A 27636-nucleotide genomic window follows, 5' to 3' on the forward strand; every position below is an offset into this window, starting at 1 on the left:
ATAGTTACGTTCTGGTAGATGGCAAGGTAACTTTTTGCTTTTGAAATATTTTGAATTTTTAGAGGATCTGGAAACTCGAATGATGGCAATACGGCTCGGAAACTTTTGTGGAATTCCAACATCGTTACGGAAGTTACTGTATTGAATAGAGAACTTATTGATAAGTGCCACGTAATACTTCAGTGTTTACGCGTCAGGTTATAATATTAGAAAAGATGCGTTCCAAATCTTTGCGATTAACACTGCCAGACTGCTAGTACAAGAGTATTCATGGTTTAATATGCCTCCAAGTTTTCACAAAACATTGGTTCATGGTTGAGATGTGATTGATAACGCTTTAATATCCGTTGGTGAATTATCTGAAGAGGCTGCTGAATCAAATAACAAAAACATTATAGATTTTAGACGGAGCTACACTAGAAAAAGTCGAAGAATAGCAACAAACACAGATTACCTTCATACACTATTACTGAATTCAGATCCTTTGATTAGCGACATTAGAAAAATTCCTCGCCAGAAAATATCATCTCTTCTAGACTCCGTTAAGTCTCTCCTTTATGTATAAACTTCAATTAAGTATCATTATCGAAAAAATAATCTATTTCAGTGATATAAATGTGTAACAACTTACAAACCATTAGTTTTTGTCAACGAAATCAAAAGGAAAAAAGCACTTTTTCACCTTTTTTTTTATTCATACTGACATATGTCCTTAATGGAGAAACAGTGAACAATTGCGAAAATCAAAGATATTTGATTATGCTTAACATAATACAAACCATTATCTTTAGTGGAAATAATTATTTATTGACAAAATCTATTTATGGCCGCCCTTCCATAGGGCCTGAACCACTGTGCAGTTGTTCTAAAGACTGTCCCAGAAAGTATGGACTCACTTTGATTTCTCTGTAAATAATTCACAAGTGTTAGATATTCAAATTTTATTCGATATACTTATAATATTAGACTACAACAACAGAATATTATTCTCAACATTTGCTACTTAGCCATTGTAGACTAACTGGCGCACCTTCTTGCGAACGTTCCTCATTAAATTCCGTACAGACTTCTTGGCGACAAGTTTTGACACTTTTTTCCAATCTTTTTCAAACTGTTGAATGGTTTCGGCTGCCGAGACATGTTTCCTAAGATGTGCCTTCGTTAATGCCCAAAATTCCTCAATTGGTCGAAGTTGTGGGCAATTTGGTGGATTTATGTCTTTTTGGACGAAAGTGACATTTTTGGTAGTATACCATTCTACCGTTGATTTCGAGTAGTGGCAAGAAGCAAGATCTGGCCAGAAGACAACAGGATCCTTGTGACTTCGAATCATGGATAAAAGTCGTTTTGTAAACATTCCTTGATGTATATTTCGCTGTTCATTGAAGCAGTGGTGATGAAGCGTTTCGAAATCTTACCGCAGCTACAAATTGCTTGCCAGACCAAATTTTTCGACTTCAATCGATGTCGCGGACTGGTTTAACACTTGCCCTTCTCGCACCGTAGAATATTGTGGTCCCGGCAAGGATTTGTAATCGAGTTTCTGCTTCTTATAGGTTCGAAGATTCAACTTCGAAGACTTCGAAGTGCTCACTTTTTTGCCACATCCCGAACTGAAACCTCCTTCTTTTGCTCGAACGCCTTCAGTATACGTTTATCCAACTGAGGGTTAGCAGGACCTTTTTTTCGACCCGTTTTCAGTTTATCCTCAAAGGTGTTTAGTCCTCACCGAACTTCCTGATTGCATTTCGCGCGGCTTTTTCACTTACTCCTTCTATTTTTGCTATATTTCACAGTAACAGTCCGCGTTCTGTGCACCATTTGTACACAATTTTTCGACGTTTTTCTGCTGAAAGTCCACGCATTTCGAAACAAACTAATGAAAACGAATAAACAACTGCACAAGTGGTTAGAGAAGAGGACAACAGGACGCAGCCATAAAAATTGACAGATTCTGGACCATTGCGAAATGGCAGCGGTTTTTGGTTGCGTCCATACTTTCTGGAACAGTCTTTAGTCTCAAATAAAATACAGATGAATAAACTGCATCAGAATCAGATAAGGGAAATACTTATAATATTATTCTATTCTGAATGCCAGAATATCAAATAACAGTAAAATTCGTCTTCCATAAACGTTTTATTCTTGCTTTGATATTACAATGACAGAATTGTGTATTTTGTTGATATTTTCTCATGCCGATTTTGTTATGACTTCTGATATTTAAAATATTATTTCAAACTAAATAATGTTAAGTTTTACCATTGAAATGTTTGGTTTTAATTACAAAATTTGCTATTGGCTTGCAAATTATTTCTACCCGGGTGACGATACTTATTCTTATATCAAGTTAATGTGTATGAGAAAATACAATTAACTCTTTGCTTAATTGCACTTAGTTTCAAACCATTTTTAGTGTCTTGCGGATCATAACACTATCATTTATGGCTCTTAGAGCTGTCGATTTGTATATGTATTATCTCCGTTGTGTTCATTCTTTGATGAATTTTCCGCACATGTTAGAAGCAAAGGCCGCACTGCGAACGGAGCGACCAAAGAACATAATAAATCAAAAGTTCGTAAGAGCGGTTCTAGCGGCTACAAAAATACTTACGTATAGAGGTTTTAAGGTTGGCTACTACATTTCAGATTATCATTTTTCATTTTTCGGGCTCATTTAATGTATTTTTTCTGGTACTCGCACGCAAACGACCAGCAGCGCAATAATGTAATCGCGGGATACATTCCAGGCTCTCAAAAAGTGGTATTTTCTACGAGATCGATATGCTGTACGCTGGCTTAATTTGCATTCGTTGGGTGCGAATTTCGGACAGCGCAAAGTGCACAACCTATCAAATTATACCAGATTTGAACTAAACTGATGATTTTTACCTTCGATTTTCAAGACAAGTAATATTAATTGTTCTTTGGATAACATTTACAGCCATTAGAACGGCCAGTTTTTTTGTAATGTTCTTCATCGTTGTCCACTTTTCGTTTTCTTTTTCTCCAATGCAAACGACCACCAGCAACATGACGCAATCGCATTTCGAATGAAACTGGCATTTCGAACGAACCGCAACACATCTACTCAGGTTGCGATCGATTTTAAACTGAACCAGTTTTGGTTAAGGGCTTTTTTTCTACGTGATTTCGTTTATAGCTTTTTCACAAACGGCCGGTCCCAACGGGCACAAAAATAGCAACAAATATATTTTTGTTCAGTTTTTGCAATGACTGAGCGGAAACATATATTGGAGAAGCCAAATGAATGAAAAACTAACAGAAAAGATGAATTTTTGAAAAAAGATACGCTCAGAGACAGGACTCGAACCTGCGTTCTTATGCATTCCGAATCTTGTTTTAATCACTCTAAAACGCCAAACAGACACAATAGCGCGTACATCGAACATGGTCTACATCCTGGCCGTCACCCGACCGATACCTTATATCCAAACATCTTCTCTGTCCATCAAACACTAGTCTTCTCGCTTTATACCTATTTCTCCGATCAAGCATTGAGTAGGAGAGTGTATTTATAATCGCTTGTCACCTTTTTTAATGGTGCCAGTCGCTGGCTGGACATCGATGACACCGAATTGATGGCACAGCAATTTAAGTTACATTGAAAGCTAGTTTTCATGTAATATCCAATGGACTTTCTTTTCACTGTACTACCAGCGAAGCCCTTGATGTGTTGCTACGTTGAGTCGCCAAAGTACGAATGAATTTTTTTTCTTTCTCGCGAATTTTCACCGCACTAACACGATACAACGTACTCACTCGTAGAGAGTTATATCGGAAGTGGTGAATGTACTTGAATTTAGTAAACTCTGCCATTATGGAAATCAATATTCTTAGCACATTTATGGCTCTAATGACTTTTTGTTCAATCAAGTTGGCCTGAATGTTATATCTACTTAGTCAGTGTTTTATTTACATTACTGGTACATAAATGTACAATCCATGTACATACTTCCAACAAACATCACAGCACTTTTCATACCTATTCGTTGTAAATATGACACACTAATATGGAAATTTGGCAAAGTCCTGAAAAATCTTCCAATACACTGGCAATGCAAGGGGAACAAAAAAAAAGGAAACGTCAGCTCCCGCATTCAAAATTGATTTAGCATGATTTGCATGTGAAAAATGGTTCCTCCCTTTCACCAATTGTGAAGGAGACATTTCACCCGTCGTTCTTCAAAGGGAAAGTCGAAAAACTCAACCGGGACCTGTTTTGCATCCCAAATTGCACCTCCGCGTACCAGATGGAAAATTTATGGGTACATCTTTTTCAAATAAAACAAGCAAAATTTATGCCATCATGTTGTACCGGGTGACTAAAGTGCGCAGTGCCTTTACCTACAAGATGATTACAGTGTTTATTATAATTGCTTGAGTTGTGTATTTTACAGTTTATCCTGTTGTGTCGCGAGGGAGCAATTTTTTCGCGTATTTGTACTTTGTTATTTATGAAGTGCTGGGGCTCCTTAAGTTAACCACGTTCTTACTAGTAATTCAGAAGCGCACTTTGGAAAATATCTTTGCAGTCATCCTAATGCATGAAACAAACAAAAGGGATAACAGTTTTCTTAAAACAAAACAGTAGAATTTTTATTGCCTTTGTTAAATCGAATTTACATTTTATGACCTTTACAGGAGAGAAGAAATTAAAAATCAAGAATTCCTCACACTGGTACTTCATGTTTCCTTAATTAATGGAAGGCTGGACTCTTAACACCAACCAAAGAAGAATGCCTTTAATTTAAAAAACAAATGGCACTGTGACAAGGAAAAAAAAAGTTCCGTAATTCTCTAATAAGAAGGCAGATCCAGCCTACGAAAACGACAAATTATTGGATTTGTACCCTCCGTTATATCACCAAATGCTGGCGAACGAGCAAGTGCAAAAAATCGCACCCTTTTACCCAAGGGATGTCTCGATACTCGGCAGAACAGTCGAAGAAAAAAAATTAAGATGAAAAATTCCTCCATAATTCAAGAGGCCAGCAAGTGAACATAGTGTTGTAACGTACCGCCAGGAATGTAATATCGACAGCAGTAAATTATGTATCATTCTTGTCCCATTTGCTCAATGCCACTAACCTCCCCTCGATGTCGAACCATAAATCATCATTCAGGAACGATGAGGGAATTTCCTCTAAACCGGCCGATCCTTGGGGTGGATTGATTCGATATCTATTTCGGGTGGCACAAATTTGGGATGTTAATTATGATGGCTGACAGAAGGCCAATTTGTACCAACAAAGTTATTGAGGTTGATTGTTGCTCCTCACCACAAACATTGAAAATTAGTCCAACAAATTTAAAGTTTTAGAACGTTTGAGAACCGCATTCGGCTAATAAATTTTGTGCTAGTATTTTTTGTTTTGTTTTTTTTTTTAAGATAACGAGAACTAATTCTATTTTCATTTAACGGGATCACATAAGATAATACAACATATGTTACTAAAAATCGCTTATTCAAAGTATCTCACGGTGAAAGACCATGATGGTTAAAATCGGGGTCAATACAAACTCTATAACATAACATAGTTCAAAGTGGGAAAAATAGGTTTTGAGAGGATCAACATTTTATTTCCGAATTTTTTGATTTATTGTGCTAGCTAATGCTAAAACATGGTATTATTACATGAAATATCGGTAATACACCTTTGCTATTTCAATATTTCAACAAATGTAATTATTGAAATTTGTACTGAATGGGATGGCATGCGGTTACTTTGCATATGGGACAGACATGAGTTGATATTTTTCACATTGTACTGATCAAACCCTCAAATTTGATTGCAATTTTTGAGAATATATTGGGGATAGATTTCATTTCTCGAGCTAACTTAAAATCGCCTATGACTGATATGCGAGTATGGACAGAGTAACTCTGGGGGATCTAGCCTTCTTTTTGTTTGTAATTTTCAAGTCCTGAACGATTGAATCGAAAGAACTTTCAGCAATAACAAAAAGTCTTCGGACTGGTGAAAATTGAGGGGAATGAAAAGTAAAATGTCTTCACAAATGCATTCGGTACGAACGCACCATTCTTAGTTCTACTACCCAATATCAAAGCGTGCAAAATTACTTTAATTTTCCCCTACCTAAACTTAGTAATAAAGCAATATTGCGTCCATGAGCCAAAATAAATGACAAAATTATACGATTATTCCTACCTCGGGAGAGTTACCGCCGGTCCACTGCTCAGTTAGCCAATGTCCTAAATCCGGAACCGAGTCTAAAGTCACCGAAATGATATTAAATGTATCCTTAAATGGTTTCTGATGGTCATTTATATGTGTCATATTTCATAATTTTTTCCTCCCTTTTCTCAAACAGCCTGTACCTCGTGTACGTGCCACATACGGTCGAGTATACACCTGCTGTCCAGTTTTCTACGCTCGAGTATGCCACGGTGGAAATCGTTAACGACATCCGCAGTTCTATGGGCGATGACGATCCTGTTGCGCCCGTCGATCCCATCGATGGGAATGCGGTCCAACAGCTGAAATTGGCGAAGAGAAGGCACCGAATGAATACTTGCTTGAGTAAACCGACACTTGCAGATTGTGGAGAAAGTCGTGTGGATTTGATGATGGCCCAGAACTGGCTTGTCAAAGATAGTTTCATCACCACTGTTGAGGTAAGCTATATTTAGATAAGTGATCAAAAATAATTACCATGAGATCTTTGGTTTTTCAAAAGCTCACTCTTATTTAATTATTATCAACGATTTACTCAGCTATGAAAAAATATTTTATCAAAATTTAATTTTGAAATATCTAGTTGAACGAGTTGACATTCAAAAATAAAAAATTGTTTTAATCCACTTAGAGGTGTAATCATGTCTTTCTCATATTAATCATTTTTTATAAATATTACTAAGGGATTCGAAAAGTAATTGAATCATGAATAAAAGAGAGCTAGGGCATAACCGTGCATAACTTTTATAAAATGTAATCTGTTATGAGCTAAATTTAGAAGGCGTATTCCATTATTTGCATCGCCACACCAAAAACTGGAAAAAGACGGTCATAAGTCTTTACTGACTTTCAATGATTTTTAAGAGCTAACATGTCTTCGAAGAAGTTTTACAAGATTATAAAACGCTTCTTTTGAAAGTGGCACCTTAATTTTGGTTAAGGGGATAGTACCAATTTCGAATATAAATATTTTTTTCCGCAAAAAAATTGTTTTTTTTTATTTCGTTTTGAAGAAAAAAACATTTGAAGTACTTTTGCTGAAGATATAAATAATGTAAATAAATTATTTTTTGAGATATATTCGCTTTATTTAAAAAAAACAGTTCTTTTGGATTTATCTACGTAGAATCTACCTAATTACCTAAGTATCTACTACAAAGTTTTAGATAACATTAAAATGAGTAGAAATATGAGAAAAAATACTTTTCACAACCTAATCAATCAATTAGGTAATCAATGTTACCTAATAAATCATTACAATAGGTCACTTAGTCGCATTGCATTCGATCAATCAGTATTAGTCACGCTATCGTTCGAGTTTTCTGAGTCGCTAATTTCTTGCTCTGTATTTTCTTATTCTGTTGTAAGTTCTATCATATCAATTGCTTCCAGTGACAATTCCTTTCCAGCTTTCAAATTAATATAGTGTTTAACAAGATAATAATGTATATAGATTTTTACTATACATGCTATGCATGTATGCAAATATATGAAAGATATTTCTATCCGATTTTCGAGGAGAAGTGAAACCAGCGACTACCAGTCTGGACACGCGTAAACACGCATAAACAAGATCATGCTTGCACGCGCAACTTAAGCAAATTGTTGCGATTTTTATTTTGTTTGCTTTTTGACAATTAACAATATCAGAAAAAATCTAAGTGGAACTTGATGCAATTTGTTTAGGTCTTTTCAAAGGTAGTTTTAATTATTGAAAATCCTAAAAATTATCAAAAGTTCAACATATTTATATAAGGGAAAATGTTTTCTAAACAAAATATGATAAAGTATTGTAAAAGCACAAACCTTTACGAAGAGATTCCATGTTTAAATGTGTAAATAGATTGAGTTATCGCGAAGCAACACAATTTTTCAGACGAGATGTTGATCGTGCGACGCTCACTGCAAAAGTGAGTTACAGAAATAGCAGACGCGTGACGCCCTCCGTTTATTAACCATTTATGGTTTCAGCACGAATAATACTTAAGATATTCTCATTGGAAAAACAATTGGATTAGGCCATAATTCAATAACTAAAACTAACTAAACTGAAAAAAAGTTTCATCGAGTTCCACTTAGATTTAGATTTAGATAATATTGGGCATATCTATTTTCTATAAATTTTGTAAAAATCAGCTGCATAAAGTTGCATATTTCGCTTCGGTGCAAGGTTTTATCACAGACTTACAGACAGGACACTAAAATTAGATTCTTCAATTATTTTAACGGTCATTTCGAATATTCCTTTAGTTGGGACAGTACATGCATATGTCATGATGTCGCCACGTTACGCTATCAAAAACATCCTGTCTGTCATCTAGACTGTGTTTATTTTTTTTTTCATTTACCAACAGAGTTGCCTTTTATACACAATTACCTGTAATGTATTGATTCGTATACGTCCATGCGAATTTCATGCAGGATACAGATTTAATACATATTGCCAAAACTATATACATAATTGTGCGAACCAGTTTTGTTACAATATTTACTTGCTTCTGGTCCACCGCCACTTAATTTCGGATGAAAATTACCAATACAATAAAAAATAATCTAGATGAGCAACGTTGAGAAAAATAAATGGTTACCTTCCAACATCACTAAAAAAGTTAAATATATTGTCAACGTAATTTTCAAATATTATGATGAAATCAGGCATCCCTGCTAGCAGCTGATCGGTGTTGACAAACGAGGGGAAACCAACTAGTAAAATAACTTTCACATAACACAAGGGGTGTACCGATAGTAAATAGTTCGCGCAGTACAATATAGGTGGAACTAGTGCACCACGAAAAATTATTTTTATAAAAATTTGCTCATACAGTCATGTCTGTTAGTCTGTGGTTTTATAATAGGTAGAAAAAAGGTTAAATGTTGTATAACTTTGCCAAAAAAGAACAAACCTATGCACTACCTTCAACAAAAATATGGAATTTTTTATTTTCTACAATTATTCCAAACAAAGTATGCATAACAAAATAACTCGAAACAAGTTATGAATAAAAAACTGATTTTAAGGGGGTAGACATAAAAACGCTTTGTATATCCGAAACGGTGCGACCTAGACTTTTGGTATACATATTTGACAAAGTAAATTATTTTTAACAGTTCTAAAATTTTGTAGAAGAAAAAAATTTTCTATCCCTTCAGAAATAAAAGTTTTGGTTATATTTTTTGTCAAAATAGCCCAAGAACTTCTTCGTTTGGTACCAGATGACAATGCAATTATTTATTTTGCACACAAAAGTGTTGATACTATTAGCGATGTATAGGTGAATTCGCCTCTAGTTGACAGAAAATTTATTTTATAATTTGATTATAAAACATGACATGCAAATCAAAAACTTGTGTGTAGCTATAAGCTATGGAATAATACAATGATATTAACACTTCAAATCTGTAATAGATCTGAGACTAGTGAAATTCCAGTGTCTTTTGACCATTATTTCCGATGATGCTAGTAATCGAGGATCAGTCGACGAGAGTTAGTTTGTGCATCAACTAGCAATTCATTTGAATTCGATCAATTTACTTCTAAGGTGTATGCTCATCTTTATATCGTTTCTTTTAAGACACATTATGTAATTCCTGACCCGAATGAAAATCCTGTTCGATTGAATCTAATTTTCTGAAAAAACTCAAATCAGTCTACTATAAGAAAACTGAGTGACATTATTTTCATATTGTAACACATATGAATCAACAATATTAGAAGATTTCTACGAATTGTATTTTGATCTGCTTGCCAAACCAATTCTGCGAATACTCATAACATCATATTCTACAATATAAAATAAAAATCAAAAACTCTTTTACAAAAGTTAAACTATTCTGGGTAAATGAGTTGAAAAAATAAAACACTTCTTAATTTCAAAAATTTAAATTCGCCGAAAAATTTATTCATGAATTAAAATTATCAAATTTCCGATTTTTTAAATACAAAACATACTTAATCCACCTACCAGTGAATGATACCTTTTTTATCGATCCACATGTTTTCTGCATCAGCAATAGATTGTCTCTCGAAAATTGTTACTAGAAAGACTTGTCATTCATTTGAATAAATGTACATATTTTCTTAAATATATATGAATGATATGAAATTTAGTTTTTCAGTGATTATAGTTACAATCTATTTAGTTAGAATCTAATTAGTTATAGAAATGCATTGGCTATCACTTTGAATTCGAAGCAAATTCCGAATTTCCCATTTTGGGATAATACGTCGCAGTCGAACAGTCGAATGTGATAAAAACAAATTGAGCTAAAATACTGTGGCAAAGAGTACTATACTCAAACTTTCAATCACTCAGAAACGATTGTATTGAAAATTGTGTCTATTTTTGGTTCCAAATGTAACCTCATCGACCTTCGTTCAAAATCCCAACTATTGGGATATGGCGAAAAATTTGACATCTCCTTGATTAGTTAACGGATTCTTACAATTTACGACTCGTTTGATTTATATCACGATAAAGTATCTAAATTTGGAATTTGAATTTTTTAGTCTTCAAGGTCAATTGTGACAGACATTGTCAAGCAACTACAATTTCTGATATAAAAGTTTGTATAATTCGGAAAGTAATCAGATCCAAAAACAAAATCAATAGCGTATATACTTTCTGGAAGACCTTCCATTTTCAACTAGTTTGGTCAAAATCGGTGCTCCTGCTCTGGTCTACAACTTCTTCGAAGACATGAATTTTCTATCACTTTAACCTCACTTTGAATTTTATCAAGAGAAAGGGACAATTCCAATCGAAAATTCTTCTGAAGGCATTTAGGCTCAAAAATCGACCTCTGAATCGCAAACAAAAAACCTGTTTTGGTGTAATTTGGACCACTGTGTACCGCACGGAGAACCCTTCGATCATAAAATTGCGATATCGCAGTTTTTGTTTTTGGCGATAGTTGATTTAACTAGTTTCTTTTTGATTCAACCAATATGGTTTTTGATTTGCATATATTCAAGTAGTTGAAAAATATGTTGTTTTGAATGCTGTCAAATGCCAAAGACAGTTGAAAGCAAAACAATAATTGCAATGCAAAATCAACAACTTTTTTAGTTGAAATCTGTTCGCGTCGCTTCAAAATGTCAATGAAAACAACATCGATGGTTACAGCGTTCGGTGAAATTGTGTTCATTCGATTTGAGAAATTTATGATAACAAGTGTTTATCTAACAGCGGTGTTGTGATAAAGTTAGCCTTGTTTAAGATGAAGAAGATTTGGTGACAAATTAGAAATTGTAATGAATGATCATCTCGTAATCTTTCAGGTATGCGCAAAAATTTTAAGCTTCAAATTCGATCATTGATTCACTTTCAGCAGACTGTTTTACTTCCAGCTGTTTGATACCGATGATGATGCTCATGCATTAGCAATAAAACGCTTTTTGACATGAATTTAATTTATGAAAGTAACAGGAGCGAAGGGTTTCAAACACACAGAACGCGCTGCGATTGAATGGCGCGTTTGAATTGCCGTCGCAAAATTCCAATTCCCAGCGGTTGATGCACCCAAGCTCATATAAATTGACTAAAATTTTCGCAAATCAATAACATTGTTCGAATGAATTCAACTATTTGCAATGTCTAAAACAAATAAAACCGATTTATTTTTCAACTAACAGAATTTTGTTTCAATAACAACACCAGTTATTTCAACTAAAATATTTGTTGAAATTGAAAGGTATGTGTCCTCACTAATTGACAGCATTTTTTTTTTCAAACAGTTAAATTAGTTGTTTCAACCATCGTTTCTGCTAATCGAAAAACAAAAATGACAGTTTAGTTGAAACAACAATCGATTAGTTGTACCAAATTTTAACCAATCGAATTCAGAAAATCAACTAATATTCTGGTTGAAATGGGATCGCGGGTGGTTCCGTGCGGAATAGGGGAAAAACTCGCTTGCACAAAAATATCGATATCTCCGTTAAACTTGGACGGATTTTAACAATCTACGGCTTGTTGGATAACTATTACCATGTAGAATTAAAGTTCCAAAACATATTTTGTTTCAAGGCCAATTGTGACAGATATTACTAAAAACTGTAATTTTACATAAAAGTTTGGATAACTCGGAAAGTAATCATAAAATCTTTTTTTTTTCCCTTTATAGGCTGCTCTGGCCGAGGGGGGTTGTTATAACGATCCACACTTTCCATACCAGACGAACTAGGCTATGGTGCCCAAATGAACACTAGTAACGAAGGAGGAAATCCTCCAGCATGTAACCCAAGCGACAGATTCCTTTTCGGTTATCAATTTGCAATGAAAGATACGAATATCTTCTATTGCAAGTTCACCAGAGAATTTGTCACTTGGGCAGGAAGTATGTGCTTCACCCTGTAACCAGTCAATCATTGAGTCGTGCGTCTGTATCGTATTGGTATTTTGTCATCCTACCAGCTGCTTCTGTGTCTTAAATGTCCTCGTCGATGAAGCTTTGCAAAATTTCGCACTGTATCCGCTTCGGTCTTAGCCCTGCTTTCCTATATAGTCTTTTATGTCTGAAGCGGTACAAACGATTATTACTTTAAAGTTCCTAAATCAATGTAGATATGTTTGGTCTACTAACACTATCCATTCTCATCTGCTCTGATTATTTCTATCTTTGTCGAAGTTACGTTACATTACCTTTTCCCATTGCATCGCTTTTTTGACTATGCTGACTATGAAACCTGTTAATATCTCAATGTGATAATTTATCAAGAATAAAGAAATAATAATAATTACTATAACAATAATAATTTCAATAAGAAATAATTTGGTGTACTATTGCAGCGAATATACAGTGATCATCTCCAGGTATTTTTTAATTAACATTACTCCTCATAATAATAATAATAATAATAATAATAATAATAATAATAATAATAAAAATGATTAAAAAAAAGTGTTGCACTCACCTTTCTCCTTCATCACACCACTACTTACCAAGAGTTAGGTTGTTACCTAACATATTCATCCTTCATCACTATCGTGGTACATTCTGGGGGTTTTCCTTCTCACATCTTCCTGGCCTTGAATCCTCGATGATAATCCTCTGCTTCATCAATCTCATTTAATTTATTTTTTCATGATGCACATAGAATAAAATAAAATCAGATGTTAGTGCTTTCGTTAAATTATAAAATGTAAGGGTGCGCATTTAACACTAGATTGCCCATGAAAGTCACAATATGTAAACAATGGAAGGATTGCTTAGAATTTTGTGATCTTTATTTAACTCTTAATTTAACGTTATAAGCAGTCAGGCACTCTGCACTAGCTTTTAGTTAGTCTGTCAGTGACTTTCTTTCTTTCAATCATTTTGACTGCTTTTGATCAATTTAGGTCTATACTAAGTTTTGGGCCTTCTAGTGTTGAGCACGCATCCAGGAAACAAAAACTACTACATGTATTTCGTGAAGAAATACTAGGTGTGACTGTATGAAATGGTCCACGTGAACCGTTCTCTTCCAGAAACACAGATCTCACACTCTTAGTCAGAAGGTGACATCTGTGTCCAAGTTGGAGAAATCTAAGTACATTCAAACCTTTTCCGATTTGAGAGTGTATTTACACCTGATCAATCAGTTTCGCCGTCATTGCAATTTGTAAACATTACCGATACCGAACCGGATCGGAAAGGTTTGAAAGTTCCTAAACGGTTCATAAGATGTCAATTTACTCCTATTCCTGATAACACTAGTCCTCCTTTTCGAATTAAATTCACCAAGTTCAGGACGAATATGATATATTAACATTAATCCCAACTGGATCAAGATAATTCAAATTGGTGACCAAATCCAGGCATAAGAATGCTCGAAACCACCTAATGACCTATTGTCAATTTCAAGCACTATTATTCCTGTCCACTCCGTGATCGATCCAGACAACATAATAATTTTCATTTTTTACATTTATAAGCGAACGATAGATCTCGGTATGGGCCGACTTTGTCAATACGCGAAGTGTAAATTGACTCCCACCCCCATCCGCCAAGCGGGGGTACGCACCCTGTAGCTCATCATCCAAAGCCCAGGGGAAAGTAATCATAAAATCTTGAAACAAAAACTATAGCATAAATTGGAACTTGAAAGACATTTTATTTGCAACTACTTTAGTCAAAATCGATCCAGTCAGCTCTGAAAAAACACGCCTGGTAATTACGCACACATATACAGACATATATACATACACACACATACATTTGCTCGTCGAGTTGTATCGATTGTTATTAAGATATCTATGTCCGGTGAAATATAAGCGACGAAAAATTCGGTGACCAATATAGTTCGTGATAAAAACAAAAAAAATGTAAGAGCGATTAACACGTGGCATCAGGCGACTATCACCGACATGGAACGGTTACGGAACAACAACATTAATTGTAAACAATTCATATGAAGGGACACTACGTCAAGTTCACGTAACATTTTAACGTCAGGTACGTGAGTAATATTCGGCTAAAAAGATTATTAAACTAATCTTGTCGACCGAAGTTGATTATTCGTCTGAATCGTGTTTAATGTAGGTGTTTCCTGATGAGAACAAAGCAATCTCATTTGTATCAAGATTTTATGATTACTTTCCGAGTTATCCAACATTTAATGTAAAATTACAGCTTTTAGTAATATCTGTCACAATTGGCCTTGAAACAAAATATGTTTTGGAACTTTAATTCTACATGGTAACAGTTATCCAACAAGCCGTAGATTGTTAAAATCCGTCCAATTTTAACGGAGATATCGATATTTTTGTGCGACTTTTTCACTATTCCGGTACACAGTGGTCCAAATTGTTTGCGATTCAGAGGATGATTTTTGAGCCTAAATGCCTTCAGAAGAATTTTCGATTGGAAGCAACTTTTTTATGCAACTCCAACACATGGACTTGAATGACTATACTGTATTGTTGTTTAATTCAACTAGGAGATTTAAACTAATAATAGAAAACAAAACGTAGAGCATTTCTTTCCGAAATATTAACATGTTTAACATATGTTTCCTGTTATTTAGATAATATAAGTCATTACGTTGCGTGAACCATTTTCTATTCAATTCACTGTTACTATCGATGCCATATTAGAAAATATTCGAAAAAATTCATTTTGAGATTTTTCAGGTTCAATGAAACATTAGTGTCATCAAAATCGTCTGTTATTTTCACTGAAATTGGTTCACACGTTAATTCAAAGGCGCTTGAAAATTTCGGGCATACGAACACATGTTTCACCATAAAAAAGCAGTTCGTTGCCGATTTTTCATTTACAATAACACAAAAGATCAACTCTACAATATGTAGTATTATAATTTTTCATGGGCAGATTATTCTACAAGATCCATGTTTGTGTTAAGAGCAGTTGTATTGAAAATCAAATGTGAAACTTATTCATAAGAAATTAAGATAGTAATGTTTTTGTAAACGTCATTCCATTTCTTGCTTACATTACGTAGTAGTTTTCACGAGTTTTGCAAATTTTTTCCGCTCATTTTATTACTGCCTGAATTTTTGTATCAGTAGCCTAATTGTTGTGAATAAATATAAACAACAGCTACTAGAGTAGTAATTTAAACAAACTTGATGAATTGCACAGCCAGAAGAAAAATACAGAACAGCAACTTAACATGCTACTTGGGTAATTAATGCACAAGCAATCCTTTGGTTTCTTTCAAAAATCGAAAAAAAACACTTATAATAATAATAGAATACCACGGGAGCGGGTCATATCGCCGAAAGCCATTTCGCCGAAAGTCGTTTCGCCGAATTCCATTTCGCCGAAAGTCGTTTCGCCGAAAGGATAATTTTGCCGAAAGGGTAATTTTGCCGTAAGGATAATTTTGCCGAAAGGGTAATTTTGCCGTAAGGGTCATATCTCCTGCATGTTATGTCTCCTGTATAACTGATGTGGCGCAGCCACATAACCGAAGCCAAGACGCCAGCTGAGTCGGCCGTCGACCCGCCGTCGGAAGCGGCGGCCTCTTGCATACAAACCTGTAACCGCCCCGTTTGCCCGGTCTACTAAAAGCTAGGTTTCTTTGCTTTAGTAAGGGTCCGAACGAGCGGTAGCGAGGTCGGACAGCACATGAACTAAAACGATGTGGCGTAGCCGCATTAGTTTTTTTTCATTTTCACTTAATAAACGGAAAATACCACTTACTTTTTCCTGGTAGATACACCTATGCAACTGCTTTGATGCTTACTAGCTAGTAGTCAAAAAGTTTTCTTGGTAACTACTTTCTGAGGTTCATGAATCAATCTTTATTCAAAAGTACAAGAATCAATCATTATTCAAGAAGTACAATGATAAGTTAACAAAACGGGCGTTAACGCTATCATCTTTCGTTTGTCTTTAATTTAAATCAATTCTAATTACGATTTCAAGACGATTTCAGTACTCGGCGAAATGACCCTTTCCGCGAAATGGCTTTCGGCGAAACGGCATTCGGCGAAATGGCATTCGGCGAAGTGACCCATTCGGCGAAATGTCATTCGGCGAAATAACCCTTTCGGCGAAAAAACCCTTTCGGCGAAATGACTTTCGGCGAAACGGCTTTCGGCGAAATGACCCTGATCCGAATACCACGGTGTTATATATATATATATATATATATATATATATATATATATATATATATATATATATATATATATATATATATATATATATATATATATATATATATATATATATATATATATATATATATATATATATATATATATATATATATATATATATATATATATATATATATATATATATATATATATATATATATATATATATATATATATATATATATATATATATATATATATATATATATATATATAGGTTTATCTAATCGTTGTCGCTCGGAAACTGCCAAGAAGTTGTAGGCAATCTATTGGGCACACTTAAAAAAATGTGCTCTGAATGCTGAATCAATTGTGAAAATTGTCAGGATACTAACCAATAAAAATGATTTAATGATTTAAAAGATTTGCTGAAAATATTCTTTCTTTATAAAAACATGTGATTATCATGCAATGAGAAACGTTGCATTTGATGTTCAACTCGTGAGTGGTTGAAAGTACACAAAGACTCAATTCGCACTTCGGTGTATTTCTAATTCTCTTGCATTTCAACTAATCCCATTTTTTGTTGTGTTTCGATTTCAGACGGCCGCTTCTCACCAGAACATAGAACTGCCACTACATAATTTATATCCACCGCTCGAGTCCTTCTGTTCGGAGCGCATGTCAAAAATCAACCCGGATACGATAATAGAAGACTCTATCTCGAGTATCGATGAAGGAATAGGACTCAGCGCAACGGATGATTCCGGCGACGATCAAAGTCTTCCCGATAACAACAACAACAACAAGAGTGACACTCACAATGACAATAGCGATTACCATGGCCACGTGGTAGTCGATTACAACGACAATGACGACGACGAGGAGGAGGAAGAAACGGGCACCGTTGGAAGGGACATTAATTCATCGCTTATCAAGAACAAGAAAAAGCGGAAGGCTAGCTGCCATAAATCATACAAATGCGAAATCTGTGAGGAGCTGTTTTCGAAGAAAAAACTGCTCCGGGAGCATCTCGTTCTGCAACATCCGGGGCAGAACTCGAACCGGTGTCACATCTGCGGTAAGACGTTCAAGCTCCGGTCCAATTTACGGCAGCATTCGAGAATCCACACTGGCGAGCGTCCGTTCCGATGCGACATCTGTGGGAAAACTTTCGTACAGGGAAGCGCGTTGACCGTACACAAAGAGCTCCACAAGGACAAAAAAGAGTACAAATGTGATGTGTGTAAAAAAGACTTCAAGTCAAAGTTTGCGTTCAAAAAGCACGAAAAAGTGCACAAAGGACTGAGGCCGTTTATCTGTGATGTATGTGGGAAATCGTTTACCCAATCGTGCAATCTTAAAGCTCACCTCCAACTCCACAGTGGAAATCATGCCTTCAAATGTTCCACCTGTTTCAAAACATTTCGTTTCAAATCGCACTACGAGGACCATTTAATGACTCACACTAAGGACAAACAGTATTCTTGTGCGAAATGCGGACGCAATTTTGCCTATAAAAACTCCTACCAGCGTCATATGCAACACATTCATCGAGACGAGGCTCAGCATCAGTGTAATATTTGTAGTAAAACTTTTGTTAAACTAAGCCACCTAACGTTCCACAAAAAGTCCCACCGCAAGGGTAGCTCGTTAATATGTGAAATTTGCGGTTTGTTGTTCGGGAAGGAAAGTGCTCTAGCAAATCACAACCAAACCGTGCATCGGAACGTGGAGTTGAGGCCCTTTAAATGTGTCATATGTAGCAAATCCTTCGAGGAGGAATACGAACTGACAACACACTTCAAACTGCACGAAGCCGACGACTGTCCCTTCCAGTGCGGGATGTGTGGAATTTTGAACCTTAGTCAGGCATAATTAGCAAAGGGATACAGTTTTACACGCGCCCTCGTACTTTATGCATTCCTAGATAAGCAAAAGGAAAAGTGTTGTGATATGTATAATAAATATATAGGACTCTTGTGTTATACACCATTTAGATTAGGATAAGATTAGTTTTAATTATGCGTTCCCGAAAAGATCCCCAAGCAGCGAATCTCTATTGAAAGGAAACACAAGACAAAGAGTTGGAAAATTCAGCTCTTGCGAGGCAATAATTTCATAAATTTAAATTACAATAAAAACCATATTAGTCATATCTGGAACCCGTACCTTTGCTCTGGTTTAGTTTAATTTAATAAAAGCCTGCTGCTTCCGAAATCCTCTTGTGAGATTAGAAATATCATGCTGTCCCTTTGCACTTTGTAACAGCCAGCCCGACAGCAGCGTCTGTGGCAAAGGGAGGGAAACAATGCTAAGAAAACTGGAAAACCGTCTATTGCCATTTCGGCCCATAGAAATGCTTTTTGTCGTCTTGGCAGCAACGACGGTTGGTACATTTGATCTTTACAGTTTCTCATATATGCGTGGAGAGCACGCGTCGTAAGTCATAAAATGGTAATGACGCTTCGTCCGTGTGGGTAAGTAGAACGCAGGGGGCGAACAATGCGTCGGGTCTTTAATGACCTAAACCTTACCTTCTTGCGGAGCCTAATAGAATAATTGCCGAATATGGGTATCAAGGGAATACCAGGCCGACCTGTTTACTGAGTAAGACATTCGTGCAAAGAAAATGACAAAAATGACCAAATGTCTGGGAAATGAGATACCGTGTCATCGTTAATTATTTCCAATGCGACAGGTTGGACCAGAAAATGACAAACGTTTCCCATGATATTAGACTTAGTAATTTCTTTCTGAACATAATTTATGTACATACTGCCTATGATCCATAACTTCCTAATGATTCTGTAGCTTCCTCATATTCTGAGCAACGCACTCACAATTGTAAAAAGTATACATTTAGCGAATCTGTAACTGTGATACAACGGTATATGTAATATCAGATATTTCTCAGCGTACGTAGTACCATATCCAAATTGCTGAAGTGACCTTGTAGTAACTTATAGTTAGGTTTTATAGATTAAGAGTTAACCATGAATGCTTACAACTTACTTATTTCGTTAGAATAAATATGAAACCGATTTCTTATAGACGAAGAATAGCCACCAGGTCTAGTTGTGAATTGAAAATGATTTTCACTAAAGCTTAGCATATGACTTGGTAAAAGTATAATAGCGAAGCATTTAAGAAAAGCCGGGTTTAATTCACCTAAATTTGTATTGATACCTTTCTTTTATCACGTTTGTTCGCATGTGTAACACAATGGTATTCTTCAAAATACTTTGACTCTTGAAAGAAAACGGAAAATGTGTGATCATCACTAGCATAACCTATGAATTGAAACGAATTGAAAATTTAAACACAATTTCCTGTCATTTCGAATATGAATGTTATGTCGGATGCGGATAAAATTCAACTGCAGCCTCTGAAACCTTAAAAGCTTCTGCTATCTCCAAGGCTGCCGAGAAGGGGGGGGAAGGTTCAGGAGGGAATACAAGGAGGATTTATTTTCATGTATAGGAACCTGTCATAAAGCAACTCCCGGGCCCGTATTTTCATCGGTTACACTATTTCTAAACAAAATGAAAGAGTTCTATTTTGGAGTGTTTGACCTCTATTTTCGGCGCTTCCGTAAACAGAATCCGGGGACCGGGATAACCGGAGTCGGTTCTGTGACTAGCTACTAACATAACCAACGACTTGAAAAAAAATCTTGCTCGATTTTTGAAAAATTGTACGTTTTTGCATCGCCGCTCCAAGCAACGGTTTGAAATTTAAAACACTTATCATCTTGTAATTCCAGAACCGGTAGTCGCATTCGGACAAAATTTAGGCAATATGCATGAGATATCCTTTCAATTGAGCGCCTAAGTTTGAGAAAGTCGGTTAAGCCATCTCCGAGAAAAGCGACTGAGTTTCATTTTGGAGTTCTGATTAATATTTCCAGTACCTCCGCAACTGGAATCCAGTTACCGGTATTACCAAAGTCGGCTTCTTTGACCATCAACTAATATGATCAATAAATTAGAGCTGTTTTGAGCCCAATTTAGAAGATTTCTTACGGTTTTACATCTTAGTCTTCAACGACTGGTCAACATTATTGGACACCCTTCAAGCATTTGGTATGGAATCATAAAACCTTTCACTTTAATCGAAATTTGTGAAAATTGGTTCACACTTTTTCGAAAAAATTAGGTGAATTCCTTGTAGTGGATTTTTACCTTTACTTCCGGTACTTTCTACACCGGAATCCGAAGACCGGTACATCCGTCGTGAGATTTTGTGGTCATCAACTTACAATACCATTGAAATAGAGGCATTTATTACATATTTTTGAGCAATTATATCATCTTTAAATCTTCTTATATTGAAGAAAACTATGGGATTTGTAGTTTCATTCACTCGTAACCCTGATTTTCCGCAACCAAATGTCAGATCGATGTACAGGGTGATTTTTTAAGAGCTTGAGAACTTTTTTAAACAATAAAACGCATAAAATTTGCAAAATCTCATCGGTTCTTTATTTTAAACGTTAGATTGGTACATGACATTTACTTTTTGAAGATAATTTCATTTAAATGTTGACCGCGGCTGCGTCTTAGGTGGTCCATTCGGAAAATCCGCTTTTTTATCGACAAATTTTGTTCAGCGATGAGGCTCATTTCTGGTTGAATGGCTACGTAAATAAGCAAAATTGCCGCATTTGGAGTGAAGAGCAACCAGAAGCCATTCAAGAACTGCCCATGCATCCCGAAAAATGCACTGTTTGGTGTGGTTTGTACGCTGGTGGAATCATTGGACCGTATTTTTTCAAAGATGCTGTTGGACGCAACGTTACAGTGAATGGCGATCGCTATCGTTCGATGCTAACAAACTTTTTGTTGCCAAAAATGGAAGAACTGAACTTGGTTGACATGTGGTTTCAACAAGATGGCGCTACATGCCACACAGCTCGCGATTCTATGGCCATTTTGAGGGAAAACTTCGGAGAACAATTCATCTCAAAAAATGGACCGGTAAGTTGGCCACCAAGATCATGCGATTTGACGCCTTTAGACTATTTTTTGTGGGGCTACGTCAAGTCTAAAGTCTACAGAAATAAGCCAGTAACTATTCCAGCTTTGGAAGACAACATTTCCGAAGAAATTCGGGCTATTCCGGCCGAAATGCTCGAAAAAGTTGCCCAAAATTGGACTTTCCGAATGGACCACCTAAGACGCAGCCGCGGTCAACATTTAAATGAAATTATCTTCAAAAAGTAAATGTCATGTACCAATCTAACGTTTAAAATAAAGAACCGATGAGATTTTGCAAATTTTATGCGTTTTATTGTTTAAAAAAGTTCTCAAGCTCTTAAAAAATCACCCTATATAATTCAAAGTACTTTTATGGACCAACAGTTAAACAAAGTTTGTGAACATAGATTCAGCCATTTCCTAGAAAAGTAGATGGATATATTTTCCATTTCTTCGCGTTTCGCCTTCGGCTCGGCAGTGCTTAAAGCAATTCAAACTGAACTGCCATCTCGTGCCTAGCAGTTCAATTTAAACCGCTAAGCAGACGCAAAGTTTGCACTATTTATGCAACCTTCAAACAATATTGCACAAGTGCTATATTATTTCTGACGTCTCAGGCGTAAACGAGTGACGACTTATTACTGGCCGTCGCAGAATGTGAACATTTAGGGGTTTTGTTGGTTTGTGCAAAAAGCACATATTTTGTTTCTATTTCTTCGCATTTCGCCTTCGGCTCGTCAGTGCTTAAAGAAATTCAAATTATATATTTTGCAAATTTTGAGCATTTTTAATTGCAATTCCGGAACCGGAAGTCAAATAAAAAATATGGAACAATTAGGTCTTTCTTGAGATCAAGTTTGTGAAAATCGGTAAAACTATCTCGGAGAAAAGTGAGGGCATAGTTTTGTCATATCATACGATGTACTGATTCGAATGGTATATAAAATTCGACATTACGGGCTTCGTTTCAAAAGCCGGCTTCCCCAGTGATTGTATAGTATAGTAGTTCGAGTTTAGTCTCCAAGACGTTTTTTTTGCCAATTTTACTTAGAATATGGTAATTATTTACCTTTCCCGAATCAGTTTTTCGTTGGGTGAAGCGGAGCTGATGCTACTTTCCGGACATAAAAAAATTGAAACATATCTGGCAAGTTTGGCTAAGTTTTAAATTTTTTTTTAATTAATAATGAGACTACGAGAACTTTAAACACAAACCTCTCACTGTCGTAGTTGCTTAGACACCAAATTTGATAAGCAATTAATTGCGAAATACTTCACAAGAGCGCTTTGAAAAGTGTTCGAAATAACTCAATTGCCTAAAAATCCAACATTCTCTATCATCAGGTTTAAGGGATCATCATGGAGCATTATTTCGATATTTAAAATATTTATTCAAGCACATTAACACTATCTGACAGATTCACTAAGCAAAGACTTGGCATTACATTCCTTTTGTGGAATTTGGCTTTTCTGTTTCAACAGACTTCTCAGCCGATTCTTATGTCGTTTTTCATTGATTCCACTCTCTCGGTGCCAGTGTTTTGCCCTGACAGCCGATCAATGAAACGGTTTTGTAAAGTTTGGTTTGCACGCTTGCTGCTCGGAAAAGAAAAAGGGGTTCAAAATAGTTGCCCCGAAAGTGCACTTTTTTCGTGCGGTGCAAATCAATGAAACACAGTGCACCTATTTTGATTGCCCGACTGCACGAAAAGTGTACGAATCGAGCAAAACACTTCACGAGTGTTCTCAATGAAAAACGACATTAGTGAACAAAATCATTGCATGGCTAGTACTATGGATCCTACTGACACTTAGAATCCTTACAGGTAGGGACTCGAACATACACATTGTAAGACCAGCACCCTTTGCATTGAACCGCCCACCCGGGACAATTGACTAGCAATACAATTTTCACTACTTCATCATTTTTGAGTTCCGCATTATTTAAATGCAAAGATTTTCTAGACTCTCAATGTTTAAACCATTTTATCTATTGTAAGCAAATTAATCAGTTTACAAAGCGCCCCTGGTGAAGCAGCTTCCTAACTGTATTTCAAATGGCCCTCAATAGTGGTACTAAGCTACCTAAACAAATAGTGGTACTAAGCTATCTAACACCTAAACAAACCCTGTTAATTAGTACCTATACAAGTTTACTGGAGATTGTATGATGTCATTCAACTCATGAAATTTTTTAAATAAAAGTCTACTTTTGTTTTTTTTTATTCAATAATATAATATAATAATATAATTTTAAGGCACACTGCTTGAGCTCTAAGATGCCAAGGGTATTTTCTAATCTTAATCAACGACTAATTTAAAACTAGAATAATATCATAAGGTAATATCGTATCGGGGTCACGGATTCTCGAAAGTCTCTCTCTCAGCTGGTGATCGGCACTGGCCGGTGAATTGAATATAGCATGAGAGTCTTCCACACGGAGAACCCGCAGATCACAAAATTACAATATTGCAATTGTTGTTTCACGCCCTGGTTGATTCAACTAAAATTATGTTGATTTAACTAACATATCTGTTGATTTTGTCATAACCATTCAAGTAACCGAAATTGTTGTATTCAAATGCTGTCACTTGGCGGAGAACGAAGACAGCAAAACGCAGAACAAAAAACCTCTTCATTTCACCAGAAGCGTTTCATATTGAAAATTTTCAATGGTAAATGAACGTCATTTATGTTAGTTACGTAGTGGTCGTTATATGTAAGTAAATACATAATAAGTGAAATGTGAAAACTTTCTAATGCTGTTAGAGTGATGAAGTAAAATTCTTATTTGCGAACAATCCATGATAAGTATCAAGTAATCATTTACAGTCCCAAGTGAAAGGTTCGAGATAAGAAGCTAGTTCGTCATGGGTTCGAATCCAAACAAAATTAATAATTTATTAAGATTGGATCGATGAAAATAAACAATATAAACCTATTTTAATCCACCTAGTAATGTAATGATACCTTTCTCAAATCAATTAAACTCTCATATATAATATTGTGGTACTCTTCAAAATAATTTTCTTCGATTCCTGAGGGGTAGCCGGAATCGGTTGATATGTCCGTTTAATGATAATGACAACCGATTGAAGTAGTTTTGAGGCCACTTTAGAAATTTTATTACGTCTTTTGTTTTCACTGCTTTAAGTGACGTTATACCAGTTTTAACACACTTCACCCTACCGGAAGTCGGATCCGGATGAAATTCAGGAATTCCGTGACCTTTCATTTGACCTTTCAAGTTCTGTTCCGATTGATTTAAAAACTTCAAAAACCTGTTCTAATTCACCTACTGGTGCTGTAATGGCTTTCTCATATAACTCATGTTTTCATTAACATTACTAAGGGATTCATCAAAGAAACTTTTCTTTGAATATTGAATAAGAAAAAAAGTTATTTTGCGCATATTTTTCGAATACTATTTTCGGTACTTCCGAAACCAGGAGTTGGGTACCGGCATAGATGGAATCGGTTCGTTTGGTCAGCAACTAGCATTTTTACATTGTTTGCATTATCGCTCTATATGTCAGGTTGCAATTCCATACACACTAAGGAGTGTATCGAAAATAAGCTACGCACAAATTTTTCTTTCAAATTATGATAAAAACGATATTTTATTCAAACTAAAAATTGATCCTTTATTGTACGAGGTTAAACTTGAGCATAAAGAAAACCAGATGAAATTTAAGTTATTCCTTCACGAGTTTTCGAACTTTTGATCGAACGCTTTTCATCAAGTTCCGGACAAGTATTGCATCTTTTTTGGACGATTGAGCCCAAATTTTTGTGAACTCCTGCATGTTCCCAGTTGCCTTATTAGTCTTCTTGAAGATGGCCCAGTAACGTTCGATGGGTCGAAGATGAGGGCAATTTGGTGGGTTGATATTTTTTTCAACGAAATTTATACTGTTTTCCGCAAGCCAATTGAGAGTGGTTTTGGCATAGTGAGCCGACGCCAAATCCAGCCAAAACAGTGGAGGTGTACTATGCTTCTTATATAAAGACAGCAATCTCTTCTGGAGACACTCAGATCGATAGATTTCTGCATTTATAGTTCTTGTAGTGTAAAAAATGGTTGACTTTAAACCACAGGAACATAATGCTTGCCATACCAGTACCTTTCGACCGAGTTTCTCCACTTGAATCGACCTGTCCGCATCGCTCACATCCTCCCCAATGACGACAGTAAAGTATTGTGGACCTGGAAGGGTTTTTGAGTCCTCTTTTAAATAAGTCTCATCGTCCATTAAAACGCATGCATCCGGACTCTGCAGAAGACAGAGATTTTTTGCTTCTTGTAGGTCATTAGGTGATTTCGCTTCTTGATACGGTGGACCATTCCGAAACTCGTTCCTGCTGTTTTGGCAAAATCACGTATTGACAGTGATTTGTTCTTCATGATTAGAGATACAACTTTCTGGTCCAGTTTCGGGTTGGAAGAACCGGGTTTTCTGCCTCTTTCTGGTAGCTCATCCTAAGAATAATGTTCCCCAAAATTATTAATTATGTTTTTAACACTGGCATGATGAATTCCAAAGCGCTTCGCCAATTTTCGCATAGTAATACCCTTCTCACTTAGCCATGTGTCCAGAACTTTAATTTCCACTTCCTTTTCAATACGCGACATTTTGAAAACGCAGAATTTCAACCGCACAAACAAGTAAAGAACCGAAAGCTGACAGCCAAAAGCACAGCATGCTGCGATCTGAGCATAAAAAACCATCACAAATACATGCGTACAACACAAATGTATGTGGATAGCTTATTTTCGATACACTCTTTACGCTTTATTTCTGGAACCGGGAGCCGGATCTGGATAAAATTGTACATCAATTTATGGGAACATAATACTTTTCGTTTAAATCTGAGTTTGTGAAGATCGGTTTAGCCGTTTCTGAGAAATTGGAGTGATATCCGATTAAGAGCACAAGAGCACTTTTCCAATACTTCCAGAATCAGGAAAGACCATACCTGCATAATTGAAGAATTATACGGCTATCCACGCTCCTGAAAATAAAATGTTTATACTTATCAAGTGGTAGTGTTATATGGAGTTGTAAGACCTTTCATTTGATCTTAAGTTTGGGAAAATCGGTTCAACCATCTCCAAGAAAATCGAGTGCACATTTGTGTTACATACACACATACATGCACACACATACACACACAGTGATTGCATAGCCTTTTTATTTAAGAAAGGCAAAAATATATTTTTTCGAATATATTAGACCCTGTGCTTCCCCTAGTAAAACAGATTGTTTCGTTCGATTTTATAGACAATAAACTTTAAATACGTTTTTGACTTTCTAATATAAAAAGGTTATGCAATCACTGTGAAAACCGACATTTTAACCGAGGCCCGGAGGGCCGAATGTCATATACCATTCGACTCAGCTCGACGAACTGAGCAAATGTCTGTGTGTGTTTGTGTGTGTCTGTATGTGTTGATTCAAATGAAAGGTCTCTTGGTCCCATAGGATGCTACTGAATTTTTCCCGGATCGGACTTCCGGTTCGGGAGTAACGGGGTGAAATATGCAGAAATATGAATAAAAAGTGCACTCGATTTTCTCAGAGACCTCTCAACCGATTTTATTCAACTAAGATTTAAATGAAAGGCCTTGTAGTTTCATAGGTTGCTATTGAATTTCATCTGGATCCGACTCCCGGTTCGGGAGTTATGAGGTAAAATGTGCAAAATGAACTAAAAGCGTGCAATAAACTCAAATGAAAGGTCTTACAACCCCATATATACCTTCCAAATCCGACTTCCGGTTCCGGAGTTATAGGGCAAAGTGTATTAAATATTGTACACCGTCACTTAAACCGGCGAAACAAAATGCGAAAAAAAAATTGGAATTGAACTAAAAACTACACAAA

The 27636-nt window shown here is 35.9% G+C and overlaps 1 protein-coding gene across 1 annotated transcript in view; it reads left to right on the forward strand.

Moving 5' to 3' along the window:
* Positions 1–18942, forward strand: part of LOC131434886 (zinc finger protein OZF-like) — a 61263-nt gene extending 42321 nt beyond the window's left edge. Inside the window, exons 2-3 of the mRNA XM_058602126.1 lie at positions 6358–6661; positions 17375–18942. Coding sequence (XP_058458109.1) covers positions 6358–6661; positions 17375–18649 — 1579 coding nt within the window. The 3' untranslated portion in view covers positions 18650–18942. The remainder of the gene's footprint in view (positions 1–6357; positions 6662–17374) is intronic.
* Positions 18943–27636: the final 8694 nt, after the last annotated feature.

This window comes from Malaya genurostris, chromosome 3 (assembly GCF_030247185.1).
Source record: "Malaya genurostris strain Urasoe2022 chromosome 3, Malgen_1.1, whole genome shotgun sequence".
Taxonomy (NCBI): domain Eukaryota; kingdom Metazoa; phylum Arthropoda; class Insecta; order Diptera; family Culicidae; genus Malaya; species Malaya genurostris.